Source organism: Astyanax mexicanus, chromosome 15 (assembly GCF_023375975.1).
Source record: "Astyanax mexicanus isolate ESR-SI-001 chromosome 15, AstMex3_surface, whole genome shotgun sequence".
In the NCBI taxonomy this organism is placed as follows: domain Eukaryota; kingdom Metazoa; phylum Chordata; class Actinopteri; order Characiformes; family Acestrorhamphidae; genus Astyanax; species Astyanax mexicanus.
Window position 1 is genome coordinate 21,128,610 of NC_064422.1, and position 25,469 is coordinate 21,154,078.

At 36.0% G+C, this 25,469-nt stretch overlaps 1 protein-coding gene across 1 annotated transcript; it reads left to right on the top strand.

Annotated features, from left to right (window-relative positions):
• Positions 1–983: 983 nt before the first annotated feature.
• Positions 984–24,462, top strand: zgc:174164 (ZnMc_adamalysin_II_like and ADAM_CR domain-containing protein). The gene is made up of 22 exons (XM_007260031.4): positions 984–1,226; positions 6,364–6,473; positions 8,405–8,481; positions 8,576–8,654; positions 10,804–10,880; positions 12,115–12,292; positions 12,383–12,445; positions 12,525–12,596; positions 13,942–14,111; positions 14,597–14,687; positions 15,568–15,698; positions 16,252–16,423; positions 17,933–18,022; positions 18,229–18,424; positions 19,270–19,375; positions 19,719–19,905; positions 20,012–20,098; positions 20,849–20,954; positions 21,255–21,396; positions 22,723–22,828; positions 23,783–23,829; positions 23,944–24,462. The coding sequence occupies exons 1-22, from the start codon at positions 1,145–1,147 to the stop codon at positions 24,044–24,046; spliced, it is 2,472 nt and encodes an 823-aa protein (XP_007260093.2). The 5' UTR covers positions 984–1,144; the 3' UTR covers positions 24,047–24,462.
• Positions 24,463–25,469: the final 1,007 nt, after the last annotated feature.

The following is a 25,469-nucleotide window of genomic DNA, read 5'->3' on the forward strand; positions in this document are numbered from 1 at the left end:
TTGTACTGTCTTGAGAAAATGAGCACATTGTTTAGTATGAAAGTTATTAAACATATATAAAACTTGATTTTGTTCATTTGCTCCATATGAACCGGCTTATTTTGGACTCAAACCTGGAAAGGATACTTAAGTGGGTATTCTCAACCTAAAACCAAAATTTGTTTTATGGAGAGCCTTTTTCCATATGATCATACAGGCAAACAAACAGAGACAAAGAAATGATCCAAAATGTAGACATACAGCTCTGTGAAAAAATAAGAGACCATTTAAAAATTGAATGCATTTCTTTAATTTTAAGAAATTTAAAACCTCTGCAATATAATCAAGAGGAAGACGGATGATCACAAGCCATCAAACCAAACAGAACTGCTTGAATGTTTGCACCAGGAGTGGCATAAAGTTATCCAAAAGTAGTGTGTAAGACTGGTGGAGGAGAACATGCCAAGATGCATGAAAACTGTGATTAAAAACCAGGGTTATTCGACCAAAAATTGATTTCTAAACTCAAACATTAAAACATTATGAATATGACCTTGTTTTGTTTGCATTATTTGAGGTCTGAAAGCTCTGCATATTGTTTGTTATTTCAACCATTTCTCATTTTCTGCAAATAAATGCTGTTAATGACAATATTTTATCGTTGGAATTTGGTGTTTGGACTTTGCCAAGCTACTTGAATTGCTGGGTCCCTAAGCAAGAACCCCAACCTTCCCTCATTTCCTCCTTTTTTCCAGAGCACTGCCAAGAAGGACATGCATGGATGGCTTAAAGGCAGAAGTCAAATTCCATCCAAGTTCTACACAAATGGAGATTGTCTTTGTCTTTAAAGATAGCAGATAGTGTGACAGTGAAAGTTTTTTTTATCCAGCAGTGCTCAGTAGAAGGTTTGTTAAGCTTGCAGCCCGTCCTGCCTGACCGGTCTGGATAATGGCATAAGTGTTGTGTGGTATTCTGAGCTGACAGCATCCCAACAACACCCATCCCACCTGTCCAGTTCCAGCCCTCCCACTTTACCTGAGCTCCCTTGTACAGCGCTCCACACCTGAGCTCACCTGCAGGACTGATACACACGGTATCAAATACACACCTACGGCTCACGTTTGTCTGGATAAACAGCTTTGGAAGCCTGTGTCATGCTCACATAATGGAGAGAGAGAGGAGCAGGAGAGCCGGGCTGTTCTTTCTGTCCCTCACAGTTGGATTATTTTACACAGCAGAGAGTAAAGGTAAGTAAGGCCTGACAGATAGTCTGGGCTCTGGCTGAGGGTCCAATTTGAGTCTGGAGGTGGAATTAAGACTAGAAGAATTTTTTTAAAGAATAGAAAAATAGAGGCTTAAGTAAAACCTAAGAACAGATCAGGTTGTGGAGGGTTCAAAACCAGAGAGCAATGAAACCGTTTCAAATGGCTGTTCAAGGCTCATATTACAGTATTTTCAGTGTTGGGATGTTGTTGTTCTTAGTGATAGTGCACAACCAAATGAGCAAATGAGCAAAAGCTAAAAATAGCTGACTGGTTTGCTCAGTTTTGTGAATCCTATTCGACTCCTGTATCCTATTTTTTGTCCTTGTTTCCTCCATTCGTGATGTTTGTATGAATTGATGGGTCAAAAACAGACAGCATGTTTTTATCTGACCATGTTTCATCCTCTCCTTACATTGAAATGTTTTATTTTAGTCACTGTCAGTTTAAGACATGATTATATATACACAGTAGATATAAAACCATACATGACCTTATTCTGTTTTGCCCTTTGCCCTCTGTTGATTTTATTTCAAGATCATGGCACTCTTCCAAACGTATATGATTGAATGGGATGAGTAGGTTTGGTTTGGCTGAACTGTAGAAGACTGTATAATATGCGAAAGTGCAAAGAAAATATTTTATTGACTTTACATAAATAGAAATTATGAGAAAGACTGGTTTTGGAGCTTAGTTTTTTCATTCTTGGACTGTATAGACTGAACATTGATCAGGTGGATTTGAAAATATATCTTAAAATTATAATCTCAATTTCAAAAAACGTTGTGACAAATGTAAAATACAGGCATGTATAAAGTTGTAGAGACTCAGACTTAAGTACAAGCTCTATCAAAAAACTAAAGTGGCTAAAGTGGAAGTTGAAGTGTTCTTTAAGCACCAGACTTTAGTGGAATTACTTAAGTGTTCAACATTCTTTGTACTTAATATGGCAAGTAGTTTATTGTAAAATTTAGTACTGACTAACTGAAAGTAAAAGTACAGTACTGTGTCCTGTTGTTATTACAGAAAACAGTGGAAAGTTCTCAGAGTGAAAGGCAATATGGCAGGGAGGTATTTTTATAAGATTAGCTTGATCTCTTGATTCCCGCAATGATAAGGAGCTTTATCAAACCCAGTGACTGTACAGAGCATCTACCGCTCTGATACCGCAGTGCTCATGTGGCTTTGGAATGATTCCTAACATTTTTATTATTGTTACGAGTAAAGATGTAGCACATTAAAAATATAATGTGTAAAGAAAATTATAAGTAATTGCACCGAGCATGTGGAAGAATCATTTTCATTCCTTTCAGAGTGGTGCATTCAGTCAGAAACTTTTCTACTTTGTTTGGTTTACTATGAGTGAATGAGCTGCTGAGCTCTGAGGTTCCTCTTCTAAAGTGTCCATTGCTCCACCAGCAGCTCGCATTCAGTAAAACTGAGCCGGATCCTCTTTTAGAGGCTGTACATCTTTACGTTTATCTTTATCTTTACATAAGTACGTAAGGATGTGTGACATGACCAGGAAAACTCCCACGTAACTTCCAGTACACTGGTACCATTAAAAACAATATTTGATCCCTTCTCCACTCAGAAATGCCTCTGCTTTCAGTTTAGAAACAAAAAGTAAGGACTGCCACTTTAAGTCATCTCATAATATCTATTGAAGTAAAAGTAGAAGTAGGAGAAAAAAATTGTTCACCAGTAGATATAGATACAGCATCTTAGTACTTAATTACAGTAGTGAAGTAGTTCGCACTTCATTACTATACATCTCTTGTAAAACATATTGTGAACGTAAATAAGAACAGAATAAAATAATTAGCAAAACTCATTAACCCATATTTTATTCTCAGTAGAACATAGAAACACCGTAGTATCAATATAAGCTGTGCACGTCCAGACAATAGAATAAAGTTTGTATCTCTTGTGTAGTAAGTATAAAAACACATACAGTACAGGCCAAAAGTTTGGACACACCTTCTCTTTTTCAATACGTTTTCTTTATTTTCATGACTATTTACATTGTAGACTCTCACTGAAGGCGTCAAAACTATGAATGAACACATGTGGAGTTTTATGTACTTAACAAAAAATGGTGAAATAACTGAAAACATGGTGGTCACCTGAAATGGTTTTCCAACAGTCTTGAAAAGTTCACAGAGGTGTTTAGCACTTGTTGGACCCTTTGCCTTCACTCTGCGGTCCAGCTCCCCAATCAAGGTTGGGTTCAGTTCCGGTGACTGTGGAGGCCAGGTCATTTTTTGTTAAGTATAAAACTCTACATGTGTTCATTCATAGTTTGATGTCTTTAGTGAAAATCTACAATGTAAATAGTCATGAAAATAAAGAAAACGCATTGAATGAGAAGGTGTGTCCAAACTTTTGGCCTGTACTGTACAAGGCACAACCCATAATAGGATGTCCACATATAGAGATGAACATATATAAGTAATTTTAGTTGGTAGGTCCAACTGTACAAAGGACCAAATACTGGTAAATCTTGTTTGAGTTCTGACGCAACTCATAGGTTAGCTTTTTCATAGGTAAACATTTGGCAATGAGTTCAGCTACAAAATTTTGAAAGGAATATCTGTTTGACCATAACATCAGAATACACTATTTTGCAAAGACTGATGGAATCATTGTTCAGTGAAAGGTCTGCAGCAGTATTCCTCAAACTTTTTAGGCCATGAACCACCAATGACCAAACTAAAACCTCCAAGTACCACCTACAAGACATTTTACAGAACCACATGTAGTTACCACACACATAGTTATTTATACGCAGTGATCTATACATGTAATCAACACATATACATGTCATTGTATCTTTAGCCAATTGTTCTTCACCTGTAGTCTGTAGTCACTTTTGTAGTCTGTGAGTTAGTATAATTAGGTAAGCTATTTAATTGGTTATTGTTTCTGGTTAAAACAGTATTTTATCGTACTCAGACTCTCAGAAGGATTTAGACAGATGAAAATTAACAACATGAGAGCCAAACAGGGAACTACAGTGTTTTTTTTTTTTACCTTATTTATCTATTAACTGTAATGTACAAACTGTAATGAACTGTTGGTGGCTGGCTGATTGATGTAGGTTATCATATATTGTGGTGATCCACAAGGTTTTACTGTAGGATCAATAAAACTGATGTTAATAATGATAAAAACTGTAGCGCTAAGAGCAAAGGACTGAAGTGTAGCTTATATACAGGTTCTAACGAGTAAAACACTAAACACTAACTAATGTAATGTCAGGAAAATTACAGGTGGAAACTTTATGGATTTCAGTTCTTAATATTTCAATGCAAGCAGATGTTTTTCTATAGTCATCTAGTGTACCACCTTAGGATGCTTTGAGGACCACAGTTTAAGAACTGGTCTACAGTATTTAAGAGATACACTACTGGAAACATAACAACTTGTATGCCGCTTATTTTTTTTATTTTGTTTGGCCAGTAATTTTGTAATTATGTCTGAAGTATTAGAGATTATGATGTGCATGCAACCTGGAGTAAGATACATTCTATGGAAATTTTGTTCATCAACATTTAGGAACGATCCGATTACAAATATCTGGCCAGGCTTCACCGTAAAACATCAAACCTAGATCCTTCTCTCAAGTTAGTTTTAAAGTTTCAAAAATCACATTAATGGACAGTTTCCTCAGCTTCTAATTGGTCAGTTTATGGTCTTCTCCCATGTAAACAGGCTATTACTGTAAACATTTCCATTGATTAAAAGACGAAAAATTGTTAAACCATGGCAGTAAAAGACTTGAATACCATGGCTCTAAAAAGGTTGAATACAGTTTCTGTAACTGTGATATACTTGAAATATATACAGTACTATATCAACAACAACACACATTTTATATTAATCTATTTTCTGTAAAAAAAGACATTGTTCCATTGGTAATTCAAAACCAAACTATTTCATAACATGTCATCATAACATAAAATATAAAGCAGCCAACATTGTAACAAAACAAAATGGATTGTTAAGGACTCACATCTTTATTTTACTGCTAAAAACCTTCAGGGAGATTTATCAGACACTAGATTGGTGGTACACTGTTCTACTTTGCAGCAAAACCTGCAGGAATATCACCTTCATTGAAGCGTTTTCAAAAGAAACCCTTTTCTGTATCGTCAGCTTAAAAAAATAAGAGATTGATAGTTTCAGAGCCACATCTAAACAGCATGTGGACTAAGTGGATTAAGTTAAGGAATGTTTCACTTGTAGAGTGAAGAATGGAATTAATTCTGAATACAAAACATCACACCATCTGTAAAAAAAGATGAAAAGACAGTGACTTCTACTGCAGGACAATGATTCAATGGATCTTTTTAAAACAGCTGCTTGACATCAGCAGCCGGAGTCTGAGAGAGAACAGTTGGTCTTGCCCTCTCTGGGGTGGATAGATGGATAGTGAAAAGTGGGAATCCCCCACTTTCCTGCTGTACTGGCTGTATCACATATATCAGAGAAAGCATGTGCTTGTCTTCATTCTCCTTCAGGGTGATTGGATTGGCCTTCCAAAAACTAGGAGTGAAAAAGAGTGGTGCAAGCTTGAGGTTTTGCCAGAATGTTCATGGTCTCCTGATCTAAACATCATCCAACATCTTTAAATAGACCTCACAAAACCAGTGCAGCAAGAAAACATAATAATCTTACAGATCTAAAAACATCTTAGCTGTTATAAAAGTTAATAAGCTTAATAAGCTGTGAAGGTCACCACAGGGGTGTTACTAAATACTGACCACTCAAGGTGCCCAAACTTTTGCTTTTTGTTATTTTAAATCTGCAAGAAGGAAATAAAAAATAATGGTCCACCTATTAAAGAACTGTTTCATCTTTACCTTCATGTCTTGGAAAAAAAACATTTAATCTGTTACTGATTAACACTTTTACACACTTTTGCATGCGACTGTATCAGTCATAATAGCACATTAACGGAAACAGAGAGTTTATTTGTAAGAGATAAAGAGAGATTAGGACAATTAGTTATGATGGTTTTAGGAAACATTAGTACAAATAATAGTACAGTTAATGAGTATCATTTGATAACTTAAACAAAGTACTGTTTTTCTAATCCATATTGTTGTTTTACTTACAGATTTATTTCACGAGCAGACGTCGAAGCTGTCAAGTTACCAGATTGTCACTCCTCAGCTCGTGCCTGGCCGATGGAAGAGGCACGAAAATGGCACACAAACAAACAGAGAGGTGTGTGAATCATATACATGACCATTTAAAACTGTGACTCGTGATTTCAAAAAGTAACTAAACCTCCTGATTTTAGCTGACTCTACCTTCAGCCCAAAACATGGGAGGAGTTGTTTGGGAGGGGCTTTGGGTGATGTATGGGTTTAGGGACGAGAGCAGGAGAAAGAGCTGATTGAAGTCACCAGGAGGGCGGTGTTATTAATCGACGATCTGCATTATGTAAATATCGATGTAGAAAACCCTGCAGACACGTAACAGTATTAGACATTATCCTGATGTCAAATTTTTGTCACCAGAAGTCTTGATAAAACAGTCAACCTGAAATTAACGTCTATTTACATTGGTGGCCAACTGGAAAACATAATCCTTGTCTATAGCTAAGTTGAACCTGTAAGAAATTACCACAACAAAAGTGTTTTAAAGGTTAGGAAAGATTTATAAAACAATTAAGCAGGACTGGCATGATTTACAATTTCAAAGAAAGTCATTTCAGCTTTTAAAAACAAAAAAATATGGTTTAAGGTTTAGTTCCTCTTTAAATGACATTTGTTCTAATTGACCGTACTGTTTTGTGCCTTATTTAAAAAGCACCACCCCATATAACCCCATATAACATGAGTTTTGTGGTTAAACTGCTATAAAAAGCTGGAAACAAAGTATGTAAATGTATGTAAATGTGTTGTCACTTTTTGTGACATCTCAAAAGCACAATAGCTGTGTCTGAAACTGAAAGTAGCTAATTTTAGTGTAGTGGTGAATATGTTTTAAAATTGTGAAGGTAACAATAGCTTAATGTTATAATAGTATTTGAGTTATTAGTTATTAGTGTTGTCATTATCCATTGGCTTTTTTATCCAATTAAATAGAAGGCTGTCATACTAAACTTTACATGAATGATGATGCCCTTTAAAAACTCAATAGTGAATGAATTTTGCAGGCTGAGCTGAATGACATTAACCAAAATAATGAATTATTTTTATGTTAGATTAACTGATACCCGGCACTCTAAAAAAAATCAATTTTTTACAGAAAATAACTTAAAATGTTTACAGTATTTATCCATTTTCTTTTACTGCAGTCTAATTATGTAAAATTACAGGCATTTTCTGATAATTACAAGCCTCTGTTCTAATTTTACATATTATGACATTAATGAGAGATTACGGTTAAAACTCTTATTTTTATTGCTATATTGCTATATTATTTATATGGTATTTTTCCATGTTTTTAAATTACATAGATGTGTATGTAAAATTACTTATTATTATCTGTATCATATGTGTATTTTATTATTTAAAGGTTTTTTTCTTTCCCAACAACTAAATGTTTTTCTTCTTCATAATTGTAAGGTAAATTTATTCATTTTTTATTTTGGTATAATCTGCTGCTGTGAAAAAGTAAAAAGCCATCCGATTGGTCAGAGAATGTCCATTGTTGGCACTGTTCGTTTTTTTGTGTCGGTTTTTAGTTTACTACATAATTTGAACACTCAAGCTGTCCCTTACACCGTATCCAATTTTTTTGATGAATGGACTAATAGAAATTCTCCAACATTACCTGAAACAAACTCTTTTTACAATGGCTTCCACTGAAAGTTAAGGAGAGTTTATTCTCTCCTGTAGAGTTGCTGTTTTGGAGATTGGGCAGTGAAGACATTTGCATTATGCAATGGACATCATTTTCAAATTCACTAGCCTGTGTATATATGCAAAATGAGCTGCAGAAATAGTCTGTAATGAGTAACATTGGAACTGTAATGTTACAACTAGACTGGATTTCATCGCTGTCCAATGAAAAACATGCATCTCCAAAACAAGCAAAGTAAAAGTAGAAAGGGAATATATTGGGAAAATATGATTTCTGTGTAGTCTGAAGTCTTATAAATATGATAAATAGCAAAATGAATTAAGATTCTGTACTTTTATCCGCAGTATGATCACGCTGATCACATCACATACTCAATTGAGATAGATAACGTCGTCCACTACCTTCATCTTACGAAAAACAAGTAAGGAACTGTTTAGTATATGCAGTATTATATCATGGGATTACATTCACTGTACGGAGTTCTTATTCATGTGATTTATTCCTTGTTTTCCCAGAGACTTTTTATCACCTGACTTTGCGGTGGTCTCTCATGATGTCCATAAGAAATCAGCAAGAAGACACACCGAAAAACCTGTAAGATTTTTTTTTTTTTCATTTACAGGAGTGTTTGGTTCCATTGTGGTCCATCTGAGCTTGCTGCATGGTTTGCTGCTAGATATTGTTTTGGTATATTGGAAGGCATAATATGCTTTTCTGGGCATGGTGGGTTGCGTTAGTTCTAAAATATACTTCACTGTAAACACACTGTTTGTCTGAACCTGTTTTATGTAAAAAATGGATATTTCCAAACATTACTCAACTATTTTGAGTTAAGTGAACAGTTGTGGCCACATATACATTCAAACAGATTTCCTTGGTTTTAATTAACTTATAATAACTCAGTTTAGTCTGTTGCCATTGGCAGCTTCTTTTCCATTGGCTTCTGGCCCAGTGAATTTACATACTGGGTGTTTCCCCCATTTTCCCTCAAGGGCTACCTTAGGTAAATCATATACTATGAATAACTGCTTGGCCTCCATGTTATAGGCTGTAAGAATAAGTATCATTTTCTGAGTTGCAGTAACTCTGTGATGGCTGTATGCTGTATACTGTGTACTTATATATAGCATTATCTTTCTTCATCTACTTTTTTTTAGTATTAAAAAAAATATTTAAAAGAAAACAAAAAGATACGACTAAATACAAATCTACAAATTTTATTTACCTGACTATCACATTCAATGTAAAATTATTATGCAAGACAATTGATATAACTATTTTTATAACAAAAAACAGTTCACTGTGCTCAAAAAAATCAACTCAAAATTTCTTTGGTAATTGGTTACGACAAAAGGTTTGAGTTTAGTGAACTTATTGGGTTTTACAGTGTGGAAACAGTCGTAAATGATCAGAAAAAGACAAATTATTCACTGTACAAAACCCTCTAAAAGTAAAAATAAACATGCTTCACAAGCAATCCATTGGTATTAGCTATATATTATATATCTGTAATAATCCCACACGGCACTGAGTAAATGACTGCTGGGAGGACCTCAGAAATGTGTGGTATGTACTTTAAGCTGGTGTATGCTTTTAAATGGAATTTAACCAGTGTAGGTTTAGAGCGAGTGCGACAACATTCCTGTTATTCCTGATCAAACCAGTTAGATGATTCGTGAGCAAATGTAAAAGGATGTTGCCACACCCTTTCTTTGTTCTGTGTTCAGTTCGTCAATAAAATCTTGCACATGGCTTTGTATGTAGGGCAGCCAATAGTTTAGGGTGAGTCTTGAGGCTAAAGGTCCATCTTTACAGGAAAAACAATGCTAACAGCAGTGGACTCTAGGCTAAAAACTGGCTAAACAAGCTTCTAAACTAGTTTGGTGATCAATGTGAGAAGCAAAGGAGACTGTAAAAAACAAGTTACATCATTTATGTCATAAAAATATTATGCCTATATGAGAAATAAATAAATCAATATCAGGATCTAGTTTTCTTAAAGAGGAAAAATGAATGTCATGTGCTCTGTGCCCTGTGGCGAGCGAAAAAACAACATAACTCTGGCTGCAGTTATGCCTCAGACACTTATGCAAATGACTACAGGTGTGGTCTGATTAGACACTGAGTATTAAAGGGCCTAAAAGTGCTTTTTTCATCTGCCCAGTTACGAAAAGTCTCTTAGAGGCTAGACATGCCTCTGTGATGCACTCAAAGACATTTGGCCCAGATAACAGACTTTAAAGGTCTCATTTTATAAAAAAAATTTATTTAAATTTAAAATGTCTTGTTGTGGTCTCTAGAATAAATGAATGCCATGTTAGCTGGTTTTTGTGGAAACAAAAAAAAGCTCTGGTGATCCGGTATAATGCTGCTTTAGTCCGGTGGAGGAGTAGACAGGGGGAATCTATAGGATTTCGGCTCTTGCCCATGAATATTCATACATGCAAACACATTGCCTATGATTGGCTAACAGCACTGCGAGGAGCGAGAGACAGTTAGAAACGTTTTAAAATAAAAAACATTTGTACACTAATATCAGTCTTTGCAATGTCATATGTTACTTTACAGTCTAGAGTAGAGTAGTCTTAGAGTCTCTGTAAAACTCGAAATCCACCGGAGATCCTATGTTAATCCTATAGTTACACACAGAGGTGGGTAGTCCAGGTCCAAAAAAGTAAAAATCCACTCCAGGATACCAAAGGTACTGACATATGACGTGTCCATTGCTCTTGTCATTTTGTAGGCATCCTGTCACTACAATGGATGGGTGGAAGGACGCAAGGACTCATTGGTTGCTCTAAGCACATGTGATGGTCTCAGGTGGGGTTTTTTACCATTTTCCTTTTAACTCTATATACAGTTCCATGCAAAGGTTTTGGCGCCTCTGGTCAAAATCTGTTATTGTGAATAGGCGAGAATACAATAGCCTGATCTGTGAAGAAAACTACTTATACAAACCAAACTCCTTCAGGAACATTACTCAGGATCTGGTTGTGGTGGTGCACTGTTCTACTGTGCAGTGACACCTACACAAATATATTTCATGGAGAAGTCATATCAAGAAAACATTTCCTGTATCCTCACCACAAAAGGTTTGGAGAGAAAGGGTTAAAAAGAACAAATGAAAAGAACCACTCAACAACTGTTAAGCATGGGGGTGGATGGATCATGCTTTGGGTTTGTGTTTGAGCCAATGGGTCAAAGAAAACTGGATTTATTGCACTCAATGAAAAAAATATCAGGTGATAATAAAAAGAGGATGGCTTCAGCCGCTAAACACAACTCTTGTGTAAACAAGGAAGTCTATGATTCTTAAACAAATATTCGTATAAGGTTATAAACTGTATTGATTTATGATGGTGCAGTACAACAATATATCAGTTGTGTTACTGGTTGACATAGTGACCATGTCCTACATTTCCTTACATTTTACTATTTGATTTTTACTGTTAATGTATCATATACAGATGGAATTTATTTTTCAAACAATTTACAATTCCACCCCCAAACAAAATTGAACTGCACAAGGAAATAAATAAAAACACTGTTTATAGTAAGTTTCCAACAAGAAGGTAAGAATGTTGTTAGTATATAAAAGGACAAATATCTCTTTTTATACAGCTCTGGAAACAAGTAAGATACCACTAAAAAATGATGAGTTTCTTTGATTTTACCAAATTGAAAACCTCTGGAATATAATCAAGAGAAAGATGGATGATCACAAGCCATCAAACCAAGCTGAACTGCTTAAATTGTTGTACCAGAAGTGGCATAAAGTTATCCAAAAACATTGTGTAAGACTGGTGGAAGAGATAATTCCAAGATGCATGAAAACTGAGATTAAAAAACATGGTTATTCCACCAAATATTGATTTATTTATTCATGACCTACTTGTACGCCTTATTGTATTGGACTTAGCTATTCCATGTAACAAAATGATAAGAATTGTTTACTTCTTAAACAATTAATTATGCAGTCTCCAATCCTGGCACTAATTATGTTATGTTAAGTATTATATAAAATTTCCACATCATTTCTGTATGTGGGTTTCAGGGGGGTCATATTCATCGGTGATGAGAATTATGCTCTCGAGCCTGCACTGCATTCCACGACAAACGAACACCTCCTTTACCCGCTAAAGGACAACCAGTCTGAGCCGTTTGTGTGTGGGACACCTCACGGTGAAGATAGCACACGTGAAGCTACCTGGTCCATGTCCTCATTTTTACGGGTTAGAAATGGTTCATTTATATCTTTATTATATATCTCTGTGTGATTTCCCTACCCATCTGACCATTCACTTGTTTCTCATCATTCACAGAGGAAACGGAATCTACCTCTGACCAGATATGTGGAGTTGGTGCTAGTGGTGGACAATCAGAGGGTGTGTATCAAACCTACACTTACTCAGTAAGATTTACTGCTTCTGTATTTATGACATGTTTTCTTGTTTGCTTTCTTAGTTCAAACTGAACAAAGGGAACACTACCGCAGTGAGAGAAGAGATGGTTCAGCTGGCCAACCTGCTGGACACGGTAAGATTCAACCCTACTTCCAATGACTGGCCACTTTATTAGAAACACCTACCTTTTACCAACACTCACTGGACATTTTTATTAGAAAAACACACACACTACTGATGAACAAGATTAATTCCACTCACTGGCCACTTTATTAGAAACACCAGCTGTCTTGTGCTTCCACTCACTGGCCACTTTATTAGAAACACCAGCTGTCTTGTGCTTCCACTCACTGGCCCCTTTATTAGAAACACCTGCTGTCTTGTGCTTCAACTCACTGGCCACTTTATTAGAAACATCAGCTGTCTTGTGCTTCCACTCACTGACCACTTTATTAGAAACACCTGCTGTCTTGTGCTTCAACTCACTGGCCACTTTATTGGAAACACCTGCTGTCTTGTGCTTCCACTCACTGGCAACTTTTCTTGAAACGTTCCTACCTTATACTTTCACTCATTAGCCAATTTATTAGAAACTCCTACCTATCTTGTAGTTTACTTAGAGGACACTAAATTAGACCTCCCCTACCTTGTGCTTCCACTCCTTGGCCACTTTATTAGAAACACTTTTTTATATACCTACACACTACTGCCCTATATGTCCATTAAATGGCCCCTGTATTAGAAACACCTGCTGTCATGCACTCCTGGTCACTGGCCACTTTATTAGAAACACCTGCTTTATATAGGTCCACTCACTGGCTATGTTATTAGAAATACCTGCTGTCATGTACTTTCACTCATTGGCCACTTTATTAGAAACACCCGCTGTTTTGTACTTCAATTCACTGGCCATTTTATTAGAAACACCTGCTGTCACATACTTCCACTCAGTGGCCACTTTATTAGGAACATCAGCTGTCATGTACTTCCACTCACTGGCCACTTTATTAGAAACACCTGCTGTCATATACTTCCACTCACTGGCCACTTCATTAGAAATACTTGCTGTCTTGTACTTTCACTTGCCTGCCACTGTATTAAAAACACCTGCTGTCATGTACTTCCTCTTACTGGCCACTTTATTAGAAACACCAGCTGTAATGTACTTCCACTTACTGTCTACTTTATTAGAAACACCTACTGTCTTGTGCTTCCACTCACTGGCCACTTTATTAGAAACACCTGCTGTAATATACTTCCACTCATTGTCCACTGTATTAAAAAATACCTATTATCTTGTACTTTTAATCATTGGCCACATTATTAGAAACACCTGCTGTCTTGTACTTCCGCTCATTGGCCACTTTATTAGAAAATATTAGAAATACAGTCAGGCTAAGAGGCCTGGGTTGGTACGGGGTTTCTAATAAAGTGGACGGCAGGTGTAATCTCTTGGTTTGTGCTTGTGTTTGTTGTAGTATTACCAGCAGCTGAACATCCACATAGTACTGGTGGGTCTGGAGATTTTTGAAACCCAGAACCCATTTAATGTGGATGGCAGCGCAGGAGATGTTCTTGGAAGGTTTGTCAACTGGAGGAAATCAGAACTGGTTCCACGCATCAGAAATGACATGGCCCAGCTTATTGTGTGAGTATGAAGATTTTTTCCTATGAGATTTTTTTTATGCATCAATAGCATAGTAAAAATGTGAATATCTGTTATATAGCTGTTATATGGAATGCTGGCATAGCAAGCTGATAAACGGCAGGTTTAAGTTCATTTTTCTGCATCATAAACAGAGCACAAATGATTTGAGATCTAGTGCTCATTTGGCATTTTTGACACATAAATGACACATTATCCACTAGTTTAAATATATATTATATTCTATACTACAGTACAGTCTACATTATGTGCTTTAATCTCAATACTGTGTAGGATGTGGGTGTGTGTAGGAAGTATCGAAACCGCACTAATTAGCAACAATTAGTTTCCATTTCAAACCGAGAATGCACTGTTTGGTTAGTGAAAGCCAGAGAGGTATAATTCCACCATGTCTCATCTTGATATGATCTCTGTGAAACTCTATCCATTGTGTAACTGCCCCTGAAATGGTATTTTGTCTTTTAAAGGGGTCAATCAGGAGCGTATACTGGAGGGATCCTGGGCATGGCTTTTGTGGGAACTGTCTGTTCAGCAAACACTGGCGGAGGAATCAGTGTGGTCAGCAAAACCTCATTTTTTAATCTAATTCATTATTTGTTATTTGGCAGCTTATGATGTGTCATGGTAGTCAGGGTGTGATAAGCATCACTCTGTCAGTAAACAGAGCCGGTCTTGTATTATTAATGCAGGGAGTGTGATGTAAATAGCACGAGCGCTGCTGACTGCTTTGGATGCTGTGAATTCACAAAGTCACTGGTTGAAATGCAAGTGTGCAAGGGCAGATTTAAAAAGAAATATGATATGAAAAAAATAAATTAACTACAGAGAGGTGGGTGAGGTAAATGCTAGCTAGGAATGACAAACTAGGATAAATGTGAATATACTGAGAAAAAAAGTCTAAAAACTGGTGCAAACAGCAAATATGCAGGGAAGCTCTACCTAGAACAAACAGGGTAATGTTTTACACATAAAACAGTGGTGCTTTAAAGTTAATGGTCTTAGAGTTTTCTATTTTATTTTTTGCATAAATCTGATGTAAAACATCATCAGCTTTTCACACAGGTCCTAAAAGTAGATAAAGAGAACCCAGTTAAATAAATGGGCTCAAAATATTATACTTGGTTAATTATTTATTGAGGAAAATGATCTAATATTACATATTTGTGAGTGGCAAATGTACATTTAGGCCCATAAATATTTCTGGATTTGAAATAAAACAAATGAGATGTAATTAAAGTTTAGACTTTCAGGTTTAATTCAAGGAGTTGAACAAAAATATCCTATAAATCATTTAGGGATTGCAGCCATCAGGGACTCAAAAGTAAAGATTTACTTTTCTCTAAATAAAATGTTAATTTTCAAAACTTAAAAACTGTTGATTGTTCCCAGAATGTACCAAATGTGTTGTTCTCTAACTGGTGGTCTGATCTCTGTACAGTTCAGCAACAGCAACCTGCAGTACTTTTCCACTGTCTTAGCTCATGAGATGGGACACAACCTGGGCATGAACCACGACGACAAACGCTGCCAGTGCAGCGGTGGCAGCTGCATCATGGGCTCCTCTGCCAGGTTGTCCATAACCTAATATATACAGTACAAAAGTGTTAGTTTTGATGTCTTTAATATTAATGTTCAATGTATAAAATAATATAGTACATATATATAAAATAAGAATATATATTTTTAGTTTAGTTTTACAGTAATTTCTTTCTGAACCTTTCCCCCCATTTAATTGTTGTAGGTATGTTTTTTTCACAGTATTGTAATGGTTTGTAATTAGAACTACAACATTTTCCTGTTGTAGTTCTAAACCTTTCAGATGTTGATTTGAAACATAATAGTTGTTAAACAATAACCAACTATTATAATAATATAACAGGTGTTTATGCATCCATCTTTAGTGTAAAATATATTTTCAATTTTGTTTAAATATAGTGGAAGTTTACATGCAATAAACGTTCTGTAAATAAATATTATCCTTATTTAAATATTATTCTTATTTAACACAGACATCCCTGTAATTACTAAATAAAACGTAATGTTGTAAATAAAATGTAATGAGATTTGAAGTGTTGTACGGTCAAATAATGTTTTTGTAATAATACTGTGTGCTTATTTTCAGTGGATCCACCCTGTTCAGTACCTGCAGTGGGGATGATTTTGAACAGCTGATCCAGCGTGGAGGAGGTGTGTGTCTGAGGAATCAGCCCTCTCAGGATGACATCATCACCATACCCCGCTGTGGAAACGGTGTTCAGGAGCAGGGCGAAGAGTGCGACTGCGGAACTCCAGGGGTGAGTGATAGGGCGTCTCTATTTTTTCTTCCTAATTTTTTACCATTTTTTCCTTAATTCACACAGCCATTTACCCAACCCACTTATTAGGACTAGTGATGCCCCAACACCAGGAGGGTGAAGACTAACACATGCTTCCTCACACATGTAAATTCAGCCAATGCCTCTTTTTGAACTGATGCTGATGCAACATTGCCAAGTAGCTTCACATCGCATTCGGAGGAAAGCGCAACGACTCGGTTCTGATACATCAGCTCACAGACGCCTTGTGCTGATCGACATCACCCTTTGGAGTGATGTGGGAAGAGAGCTAGGCCAATTGTGCTCTCTCAGGGCTCCGGTGGCCAATGGCAAGCTACATGAACAGGATTCGAACTGGTGATCTCCTGATCATAGTGACAGCGTTTAGCCAGCTGGACCACTCGGAGCCCCAGGACATCTCTATTTACAGCACATTTCTGTCATTTTATCTCCCACACAATTTTATTACTTTTGAAAAAAGTGAAAAAATCAGCTATTCTGATGATTAAGATAGCAACACCAGAACATCATCCTCAGATTGTTATTTCCCAATTTAACGTCTTGTTTTGTTTCAGACTGTTAGATTAAGTTGTTTGCCCCAGATTATTATCTTATTGTTACCTTTTTTGTACCACTTTAAAATAAGACTACCTTTATAAAGGGTTTATATATAGTTTACAATTTGTTTATTAATTGTTTACTAATAAGGTAGTAAAAGCCTTAAAAATCATTAATAATCTGTTATAACGCATACCTAGAAAGGGCAACAGTATGTATGGCTGTGGATTCACTATTTGACAAACAGGTCATTGTTGCCCTTTCTACGTATATGTTATAACTGATTATTAATGATTTTTAAGGCATTTATAACCTAATTAGTAACCATTAATAAACTAAATAAATTACAATTAATAAATTAATTGTAAACCATTTATAAATCCTTTATAAAGGTATTCTTATTTTGAAGTGGTATCCATTTTTTTTTATATTACCCCCAGTTGTTTTTTTTTAGATTCTGGGTTTTTGATTGTTATGATTGTTCCAAATGATCATCTTCAGATCATTGATTTTACCATATTATTTTCAGTTTTCTAGTCCCAGATTGTTGTATTTTGTCAATTATATTTTAATTAGCTCTAGATTTTGATCTTAAAATACGTTAGCTTCAGATTTTTGACTTTAGATTGGCAGTATTATTTTGCTAGCCACAGATACTTTATAGATTGTTATCTTCAGATTGTAAACTAATCTAAACTGTTAAGTGTATTAAAATGCTCTAAAATAGATCATCTTCTCTATACAATGAAAAATTATGTTTTGGTTCATACTATTAAAACTACTGGACTGCTACTCTGATATCTGAAATAAGCTTACATCAAAAATCGAGACTTTTGACCCAGAACATTATACTCTCTGTGAAACTGAGGCAGTTAAAGGGTTAATGCAGTGTGTAGAGGGAAGATTACTGAGTTGTGTATTGTGTTGCAGAACTGTACGAATAAATGCTGTGATGCTGCTACGTGTACCCTCACCAGGGGCTCGACCTGTGCTGCTGGTAGCTGCTGCAAAGACTGTCAGGTGAGGACAGACACACAGCCCCGCCCACTGCCACTGAAGTGATGTAAAGCACTGAGAAGAAGTGGTTAAAGTGGCTCATTACGAGTTCAAATAGATCATTGTAACCATGACTTTTTTCTTTAAGCATAAATATTATGAATTGACTTGATGATTTATGGACCATTTAGTAAATCTTTAATCACCCACCCTACCCCCTCACCCCCCAGCTGTCTGTATCTGGGACGCCCTGCAGAGATTCTGTGAATGAGTGTGATCTGCCCGAATTCTGCACAGGAGGGTCTGGTTTCTGCCCTCCGGACTCATACCTCATGGACGGCCTCACTTGTGCAGAAAACTCCGCCTACTGCTACGAGGGCCGCTGCCAGACGCTGGACTATCAGTGCAAACAGCTCTTCGGATCTAGTAAGGCTCCAATTATAAAAAATGTATAGTAATAAAGTAAAACTACTTCACTACTGTACTTAAGTAAGAAAAAAAGTATCTGTACTTTACTGAAGTATTATTTTTTCTCCTACTTTCACTTTTACTACACTATATTTTCAGAGTAAAAGTTTAATACTTTTACTCTGATACATTTTTTTAAGTGTTACCAGGGGAGTCACGTTACATTACTTAAACTATTTCACAATGATTACTGTCAAAAGTGGTGTTATACCTTAAAACGTGTTTACAATATTAACAAAATTAGTAAAATTCCAGTTAAACAGGACAAGGCAAAATTGCTCTGATCTTTTTTAAGCTGTCATTTTGAGGAGTCCAGTGAGGTTCAAAAATTAGACATTACCACACTGTAAACTGTGGTTTATATGTTTACTTTTAAAGAAATTACTTAATGTAGTAACAGGCAAACAATACACTGTATGAAAATGAAATATGAAATTACCAACTGGTAATATTCTAGATATAAACATCTGATACTTCTACACCCATGTGCAATTGTTTAATTTTTTTTAACTTGAGTAAAATTAAGGAGAAAATATTCAGGATTCTGTACTTTTTCTATGTAAATATTCAAATGTAATTATTTGTGTCACACTGATATATAAAGTAATATGTGATTTAAAATCCTTAAATTAGAAATTAATGCACAAATGATGGTTACTTTGCATAAACACCATCTCCTTGTTACATAAGATGTAAATTCATTTCTGGATTTAAACTCTTTTTTGTGATTTCACAAAAGCCAGCACATGTTCAGTACGTGCTATATAGCAGCCTATTCTAAACTGTGTCTTTTTGCTTTAAAGAGGCGACAAAAGCTGATGACAAATGCTACAGCTACGTGAACACGCAGGGCACACGGTTTGGGAACTGTGGCTATTCTGGCTCATCTCTGGTTCCGTGCTTAGTTCCGTAAGTTCAACTAACTTTATCTAAAGGAAACACTGTACTTTTAATATTGGAAAGGTTGGTGTGAAATTGTGTTTCAGGTTTTTTATTTTACACTGGTGGTAAATAGAAACAATTATCACCATATATGCAACTCTAAAATAGCTATTTTATACAACCAATAAAATGCTTTAGGCCAGAATCTCTAAAAAGTACCATTCTGTGAGGTATTTAACTCATTTTACTTCATTTCTGTCAACCACAACATCTCACACTAAGATGATGGGTGGTTCTTGTCCTAATTTTAAAATCTGACTAAAAATGTATCTCCTGTTTTTCTTTCTTTCTATCTATATTTACTCAACAGCAACTCTATGTGTGGGAAAATCCAGTGCACAAACTTTGACTCCAACTACCCACCGGCCGGAGCGGTCATCAGCATAGAGAACATAGAAGGCGGGACCATCTCCTGCAGAAATGCCGACTTTAACCTGGGCTCGGATGTGCGGGACCCGGCCTATGTCAAAACAGGAACCGTCTGTTCTGCTGGAAAAGTGAGTAAACATGAATACAGCGGCTTAACTACTGTACTGCACATCCTTTGTAGTTAATCCAACATTATTGAGAAAAGCTGTTGATTCTACCATTTCTGGCCCTCAGGTATGTGTGGACTTCCAGTGCAAGAATGCATCTGTAATGACACAGTCACAAAACTGTGCAGCTCAGACTGACTGCAATGGAAACGGGGTTTGTATTACAGTGTGTAGTTTTAGCAATGATTCACTGGAATGTCTAATTTTCAGTCTTTTGATTTATTTGTGATGGTTTAAACTGGAACCTTAACTTATTTCTGACAAGAATAATGGCTAAAACTGCTGAAAAAATATAGGGGAGCTTTGTCCTATAGTATATTGTGTTATTCTTGATTTGATAAATAATCAGTGTTTTATCTTAAATCATTTTTAGCATGATCAATATATTATCCAGTTTTACTTTATAATCACTGGCTAATTCTTTTGAGTGACTCATATGTAACCATGCGGGAAAAAATAGATATGTGTGCTGTATCTTATTTTGGCCGAGATACGCTTCAAGACATGTTCTCTGAGTTGGTATGAATTTAAACAGTGAACAGTAACCTATTAGCCTGGTCTAATCCTAAAATATATACAGACAATATAAAACTGGATAACATTTTGATCAAGCTTAATGTTGATTTCGTTAAAATGCTGATTATGTATTTAAAAGAGAATAAATAGCAAAACTCCATATTCTTTATATTAAATAAAGACCACTTAAAAATAATGAGTTTCTTTGATTTTACCAAATTGTAAACCTCTGGAATATAATCAAGAGGAAGATGATTGATCTCAGCCATCAACCAAGCTGAACTGCCGCTAAAGTTATCCAAAAGCAGTGTGTAAGACTGGTGGAGGAGAACATGCCACTATGCAAGTTCCACTACGGCCGCGTAATAAAAGTGTGTTTTTTCTGCAGGTATGTAATGACAAGGGTCACTGCCACTGCAACAATGGCTGGGGTCCTCCGAACTGCAATAAAGCAGGAAGAGGAGGCAGCATTGATAGTGGACCTGCTCAAATTGGTATGTACACCTCGAAAACTCCTAATACCTATAACTTAATTAAACCTCTCATAACATCTTTATGCATTCATTGATAATTTTTTGTTTGTGATCATATTATATTCCACCTGTATAACATTCTATTTGTAGTCGTTCATCAGTCTAACTCACCATTACACTCAATCGATAAGCATCTATACCATTATCAAAGTTAATATTTCACCAGATACCACCTTTTACTTGATATACTGTATAACAGATGCTTACTGTAATCCAGTAGGGCTCTGTCCCGTCTAAAGTCCTTTTACATTCCGTCCACAGACTACTCCCTGAGGAATGGCCTCTTGATATTCTTCCTGTTGGTTTTGCCTATCTTGGTGGTGCTGGTTATTGGCTTCCTCTACAAATTCCGAAGGGACTTACTGGGAAGGTGCCTGAAGGGCCGCCGCTCCAAGCGACCCAGGTAAAACACAGGCACTAAAACTTAGTGGCCATAATCTAAAGGTTAGATTAAAACTTCTTTATGAACATACACCTGATTTATTTCTTTTGTCTTAATGGATCTATACAGTGCAGCCAACAGAAGACTGGCTTCTTGCTTTGTATAGTTAGTTTCTTTCAGTGTTTTTTTCTCATTCTCTGGGGGAGTTTTTAATTGAGTTTCTTCGTTCTTCTCATCAGTGGTTCCTAATGCTCTTAGAATTCATTTATTTTAAAATTAAGACGAGGTTCCTCTCAGAGTTTTTCTTTTTGTTTATGGAGTTTCTCCCTTTAAATCATGATTATTTAAGTAATTTTTCTTACTATTATATTATATGTGTGGTTCCTCTTAATTCCTGAAGTTTATACTTATTGCATATTATTGCGTCTTATTGCACCATTTTGAACTTGTGTTACGATTCAGTGCAATATATATATATATATATATTTTTATGAAATTAAACATCTGACCCGTAAGGTTGTTTGACCTATGAAGATAAATATATATAATAATAATAAAATGCCTCTCTGGTCAGATTTTCTGTACATTCCACCCCTGTCTCTCTTGCTTTAGTTTCCGCCCGTTCTCTTTTTCCACCAGTTCTCGGGCTTTCTGTCTCTTTATAAAGGCGTTTTTTCCTGACCACATCCCAATTTGCTAGCCGGGGAAGCGGTCTGCACAGATCTGATTGGCGTTTGGTGATCTTACACCACACATGATTAGTCTGTGAGTTTACTGCGGCGCAAAACATGTAAACCATAAAGACAAGAAAAGTTCTGCCACTTTAAATAAACACTGTCAAAATTAAATGCTTCTCGGTTGTTTTTTGGTTTGGGTCCGCATTGGACAACGTCTGGGTCCAGACCCGAGCCGCGGTCCGCCTATTAGTGACCCCTGTTTTAGAGAGCTTCATCATTTAAATCTGGTTTCTACTTTTAAGCCTTAGTTTCTCTCGTATACAGATTCCAGCGTGATAGCTCACGTTAGCTGGCTGGTTAACCATTAGTGGGCTACGTAGCTAGCAAAAAGACTCCATTTCTTAAAAAATGAACTGCTAAAACTCTGTATAGGGTGTGTGTTAATGTGATGAAATGACACTGGTTGCCAGCTCCAGTGCTCCACTAAGTCGCTAAGTGTAAACCTGCCATTTAAGAAAAAAATACCTGGCCAGAAAAAATATTTCTTAAATAAAAATTTTGCAGTACAAGTCAGTGGAAAACTAAACATGGGTTTAGAAGTAGCAGATGTTTTTAACTAGAATATCACCAGTTGGTAATGCTTCCACATTAACACGATCGTTCTGTACAGGACAACCAACACAGCGAATGCTCAGCGGACTGGGCAGCCAAGCAGCGGAGCACAAAGAGCCACTTCTCCTCAGCAACCAAACCAGATTCCTCCTACAAACCCACAGGTAAAGATCCAGATTCCAGCTTGCTGTAGCTGTCTGTTTTATGTTTGCAGCATCCTGTGAATTGATTATTTGCCATATATATATCCTTGGTCTTCCATTTATGCAGTAAAATTTTATGTACAATTTTTTTATGTAAATAAAATACTTGAGATTAGATATGAGCTATTACTAGAGCTACAAGAGCTATTAGATGTGTCTGGTCTGCTGGTCTATTGTGACTGATATAAGTTCACATCAGCATGTTGCAGAATGTGAATGTTAACCAGCATAGTTCAAATCACTTTAGCTAGCTAGCTCAAATAGTAGCTGCCTTAACAACCCAGCTGTACATGGACCAATGCTGCACTTGAATGTTGAAATGAATTAAAATGCCCGTCCCCACTACAGTAGTGGTGGTAATAAATTACCCAGCTATGGTTAGTGAATCTTACTGAAGCTAAGTGATTACCTGCTCACCCTTAGTGATTGCCAGCTCACTTATTTTCATCGCTGCAGAATACTGTTTGCATGCTGTTGTGTTCTATACGTGGCAATATGGGGTGTGGAAATGGGACTGGGGGACTGGCACTGGGCAGGTTCAAAGGCTAAAACCCACACAAATTACAGTGGTGTATCTGATAATAAAGCCTAAAGCACTGCTGTCAGCATGTCTCTGATGATACATCCTGATGAAGTTACTACATAAAATATAATCCTGGTTATAATAATAATAATTATTAATAATGGTCCTTTAAGAGTCTATGTAGAGTTTACTCTGGAATATTCTTTTAATGATCTTGCTTGAACACACTGACCAGTGCCTGAGACTCCCTATTCCTAGATTAAAAGACAGAAGGTAAAATGCCAGTTGTCATGATTTGGTTTCTTGTTCAATCACTGGGGCAGTATATTACTTTCTAGCAGAAACAAGTCAGTAATTGATTCTCTCCACTGTCCTTTGTGGTCTCTCTGCAGCCGTTTCAGCCTCCACGTCCAGCCACCGCCCCTGGAGTGTATGACAGGTAACCAATGACATGCTGAATAAAAGCCCACTTTCTTCTCCTATTCCCTTCAAGCAAACTTAAATTGATTTTTCATCTCTTTCTTTCCTTATTTTTCTTTGCATTATGTAACAGCTGGGATGACGCTGAAGTTCAGCCTGCAGTGATCTCTGCTCCGCCACCCAGACAAGGACCCGGAGTCCCCAGACCAATTCCACCCAAGCAGACGATGACCTGAACAAATTTATGAAAGAATCTTTCTCTGCTGCTGTGAACTGAGCTGTATTGCATATTGTACTGTAAATTTGTGACCTTTTTGAAGCAAGTGTAATGACCAGTGGTTATTTATGAAGGTTGAGGTTATAAAGATTTTTTAAACGATATTTTAAAGTAATAAAAGTGATTTAAAAAATATTCTTGTAACTGAAGTGTAAATTATGGTTTGTTGCCTGTTTTGATGCGGTTTGCACATGTTGTGTGTTTCATGTTCAAAACCAAATGAAGAATTATTTTGGATACACTTGGAATTTAAAATATGTATGTTTTCAATAAATAAATAAATGCTGTTTATTTTAAATAAATACATACATGTTATATTCATTGTGTTGGTTAAAAAAATAGGAGCTAAATAAAGTTTTAGCCCAATAAAAATAATTATTTGTCTCTTGATCTTTAAAAAAAAAAAGACTGTTAGCCCATGATGCCCAGTCCAAGCAAAAATAATCCTCGAAACATGATGCTCTCAGCACCATACTTTAGTGATGGTGTTTTTCATAAACGGGCACTGTTAGGTTTGAACCACAAACAGCGTTTTGAATTTCATATGTCTGCAATTTAAATCCTAATATAATTACAAAACATTAATTTGTCTTTGATCTTCATTCTTACAGATTTTTATCAGAGTCAAAACAACAGAATTTTAAATAATATTGTCTTTTTTGTACAGAAAGTATTAGAACGAAATTATATGATTATTAGGAAAAACTGAATGGAGACTCTTCACCTTCACATTCCTAGTAAAGCCTTGCTGTGTGTGGGTGAGCATTGTCCCGAAATGCCATTTAGTAACTCACAGTATAATCAAGTGTAATGACCAGAGGATGTTTATGTTTATGTTTTTTATGTTTAAAATGTTTCCTGTAACTAAAGTGTAGTGTTTGTTATATATTTACCCTTGCTGTGTGTGGGTGGGCATTATCATGCTGAAAAGTGACAGTTAATTACTTCTGCACTTAGACAAATCACATTTGTGGCCACAGATTTTCAAAATTTCAATATCACTCAAAAGCTGTCACTCAAAAGGGCCACATTAGGCAGTACCTACATGCTGGTGGTCTGAAATTAATAACTGAAGACCAGAGAATGTACAGATATAATACACATCATACACACATACATGAATACAATATGTATCATATTAAACACTGTTTTGTTGACATATTTTGAAAGCAAAAGGCACTTTAAAAATGTTTATTTTTTTATTTACGCTCCTTACAATGTTGTTTACTTTATTATATATTTCGCATATAAAGGCACTTTAGGAATGTGATTTTTTTTTTTCATTTTAGACTGTGCAATTTTATATTGTAGACTTTATCATTTTTGGTTTTAATTTTTAGATATTGTGAATGAAAAAGCACTTTAAGAAAATGTATTTATTA